Genomic DNA, 3,376 nt, shown 5'->3' with positions numbered 1-3,376 from the left:
TGGAGTTTATCAGCTTTGACCAAAAAGTCACAGAGGAGATGCACCTGCTGCTAATTCGGGATGAGAGAGAGCTCACGCACTTCATCTCTACCGCAAGTAACTCTGAAAAACAAACGAACGAACGAACGAACGAACGAACGAACGAACGAACGAACGAACGAGCGAACGAGCGAACCAGCGAACCGTGGTCAGGACGAGAAAGCTTCCTTTGTTCTGCTGGAGGAGGGAAATTAGATACATGTGCCAGAGCCTCATCTAGGGGAAGGCCGGATCCAGTGTGGCCAAACCTTGACACGTAGCCTCAGGGTGGCTAGGCAGTGAGCTGTAGCAATGACAATGAGGAGGGGGGTAAGAGTAACGATGAAACAAGTTTGATTCCTCTCAGGGCTTCACGACTGCAACATGGCTCCTGAAGGTGTTTGTCTGAGCTCAGGGACCAGCCGGGGCTGGTGCAGAAGCAATTCTGGGAGTTGGAGCCAGCAGACTTCTTCCAGGGGCTGAGGGCAAAGGATCGTTGTTAGGCTCCGCTCAGGGCAAAGCTTGCTTACTGGGCCTTGGCTCTGGAAAACAGGGTGCCAGGTAGTAGTCAAGAGAGGGGGCTGGTCTTGGCATGGGGATCTTGACCCACACTTAGCCTAGCACAGCCTGCCCGTTCCCAGGTTCTTTTGAGCAATGTCAACTTGCCTTCCAGCAAAGTGTCATTGGGTGAGTGGGGATTAGAGTTGAAGTTTGAGTTAACACCTCCTTTTCCTGAGGATTAGGGAAGAGGGCCTGCCCTCCCCTCCCCTCCCCTCCCCTTTCCTCCCCTCCCCTCCCGTGTGGGAAGGCCTTCTTCCTCTATAAATGGTGGCCCTACCTTCAGAGAAGATCTCCGGAAAACCAAAGGAGCCAGGGCTCGTGCTTTCTCCTGTGTGGAACTTGAAGGGACGGTAGAAAGATCTAAAGCCTCAGTGTTCCTGCATCCCTTCCTACCATTTCGATCTCTAAGGAAGATGGCAAGGGACACACCACCAGAGGAGAGGAAGCAGAATTCTCCAAGCGGGCCAACTATGCCTGGCCGTGGCCGTGGCCGTGACCGTGACCATGACCGTGACCGTGGCCGTGACCAGGGCCGTGACCAGGGCCCGGCCCCAGCCTTGCGGGGAAGGACCTTGTCTGCTGAGAGCTGCGTCCCTCCACGCGAGGAGGCGGCCTGGGCTGCCTCGGCGGCCGAGCCCGGGCCTGTCCCCGCTATGGGTATGGGCGCGGGAGCTGCCAAGAGAGCCGGGGCCGCCGTCCCCGTTGCCACAGTGGAGGCGCGGCAGCTGGCGCCCTGCGACACCAACGCTGCCGCCGCCGCTGCAGTGGCCCTGGGCCACGGCGTGCCCCAAGCGCCGGTGCCCCTGAAGCCCCTAGGACGGCCCTTGGTCCACAAGGCTGGCAAGCCCGGGAGCCCCCTGGGGCCCGAGGACCGAGAAGACCACGCTGATGGCCATGTGGCCGACGGTGACAGCGCCCCCGCCCGGCAGCGGCCCCGGGTCCTGCCGCCCACGGAGAAGCCCTGCGCGGGGAAGCCTCCGGCCCTGGGGGCCACCTCGCGGGGCCAGACCGGGGCCCACAACCGGGACCAGAACCGGGCCCAAAACCGGGCCCAAACCCGGGCCGCCGCCGCCGCCGCCGCCGCCGCCGCGCCAACGCCCGAGCCAGCTGAGCCAGCACGAAGCTCCCCACAAATTAGAAAAGCCGGACAACCCAAGACCCAGACCACCAGCATGGCTTGTGACTTCAGTGACATCGCAAATTGGCCAACCCCAAGTGAACTGGGGGACATTGAACGCCACAAGGTCACCAATCAACCAAAGAAGAAGCCACAAGACAGAACACAAAAGGAGGAGAAGACTGAAAAGAGAACCGACGGGGAAAGCAGAGACAACCCTGAAGCAAAGCTCGATGTGCCTGGAGAAAATGTCAGTGAGGGAGAGGCGAAGTCCAATCATCGAAGAAAAAGAGCTAATAAGCCCAAGTGGGTACCACTTCATTTGGACGATGTAAGACCTGATAGGCGAGAAAGACGAGGGTCACGGAACAGCTCCAGATCTCAGCCAGAGCCCAATGAGTCCGCACAGAACAACCCACCAAATGACTCACCAAGTTGGAGACGTGAGACAGACAACAGAGATGATCAGGATGAAGTTTCCAGTGGAAGAAGTGCAGGTGGCACGATTCCAGGTCGCTTTAGACGTCCGGGAAGAGGACCTGGCTGGGGACGAGGCCGAGACAGAGGCCACCCTCCAAGGACCTTGGAGTATTCCTATGGGTATCCAGAACCACATGGTGAAAGCCCTGAGCAGCCATTTCAACCACAACTTTACACTAGCATCATGTATTACTATGGCGATGGCACAGGAGTGCTGCTGTATTATGTGGATGAATCGCTGCTCAAAGAATACATCAAGCGCCAAATTGAATATTACTTCAGTATAGAAAATTTGGAACGGGACTTCTTTCTTAGGAGGAACATGGATGAACGCGGTTTCTTGCCGATTTCTCTGATTGCGAGTTTCCCGCGTGTTCAAGCCCTGACTACAAATGTTCATCTCATTGTGGAGGCTTTGAAAGACAGTGCAGAAGTGGAAATCGTGGGCCAGAACATGAGGAAAAAGGTGGCACCAGAACAATGGCCAATTCCTGACACTCCTCCACGCAATGTGCCACAAATCGACTTCTCTCAGCTCGTCGACTGCCCAGAGTTCGTACCAAAGCAAGCCTTTTACTCACGGACTGGCTTTTCTTCTGCCACAACAGATGACCACTAGGAAGGACAAGGGGGTCCAATCTTCCTGTCCTTTTTCATTTTCTGTTCTTTCCTTCTGTGTTTTGTATTTTGGGGATTCCATAGAAAGTGTAAACTTCACGCAATGACTTTGGACGCCCTGAATTATAATCACGTGTTTCCCAGAGGGAGGGAAAAACTACCAAAAGCAGGGACCTGAGAGTAAAACTTGAAACTGTAATCCTCACCCACCTCTCATTCGCTCACGTTGTTTGCTTACTTTTGGTAGGCATGAATTTTCTGCCTAACTGCTTTGGATATTTGGGGGGGGGGGCAATTGCGGTTAAGTGACTGGCCCAGAGTCACATAGCTAGTAAGTGTCAGGTGTCTGAGGCTGGATTTGAACTCAGGTGCTCCTGACTCCGGGGCTGGTGCTTTTTTCACTGTGCGACCTAGCTGCCCCCCCCCTTTTGATTTTGATGATTATTTAAGCGTCTTTTTGTAACTGAATAAGGGAGACGACAGGAGGATGTTCAGGTACACGCTGCTCCTTTTATTTTTCCCCAAGGAATTTTAATGTTCGAATCTTCCAGGTGTTTATCCTTGGAAAGTATTCTTTTATCC

The 3,376-nt window shown here is 54.9% G+C and overlaps 1 protein-coding gene across 1 annotated transcript; it reads left to right on the top strand.

The window, feature by feature from the left end:
- The first annotated feature begins 992 nt into the window (after positions 1–992).
- LOC122738275 (la-related protein 1B-like) lies at positions 993–2,795 on the top strand. The gene is given in 3 exon segments (XM_043980337.1): positions 993–1,576; positions 1,611–1,669; positions 1,672–2,795. Coding segments are annotated over 3 exon segments (1,767 nt in total).
- Positions 2,796–3,376: the final 581 nt, after the last annotated feature.

The sequence above is a fragment of the Dromiciops gliroides genome, chromosome 2 (genome assembly GCF_019393635.1).
Source record: "Dromiciops gliroides isolate mDroGli1 chromosome 2, mDroGli1.pri, whole genome shotgun sequence".
NCBI classification, from domain to species: domain Eukaryota; kingdom Metazoa; phylum Chordata; class Mammalia; order Microbiotheria; family Microbiotheriidae; genus Dromiciops; species Dromiciops gliroides.
This window is presented reverse-complemented; position numbering and strand designations above follow the sequence as displayed.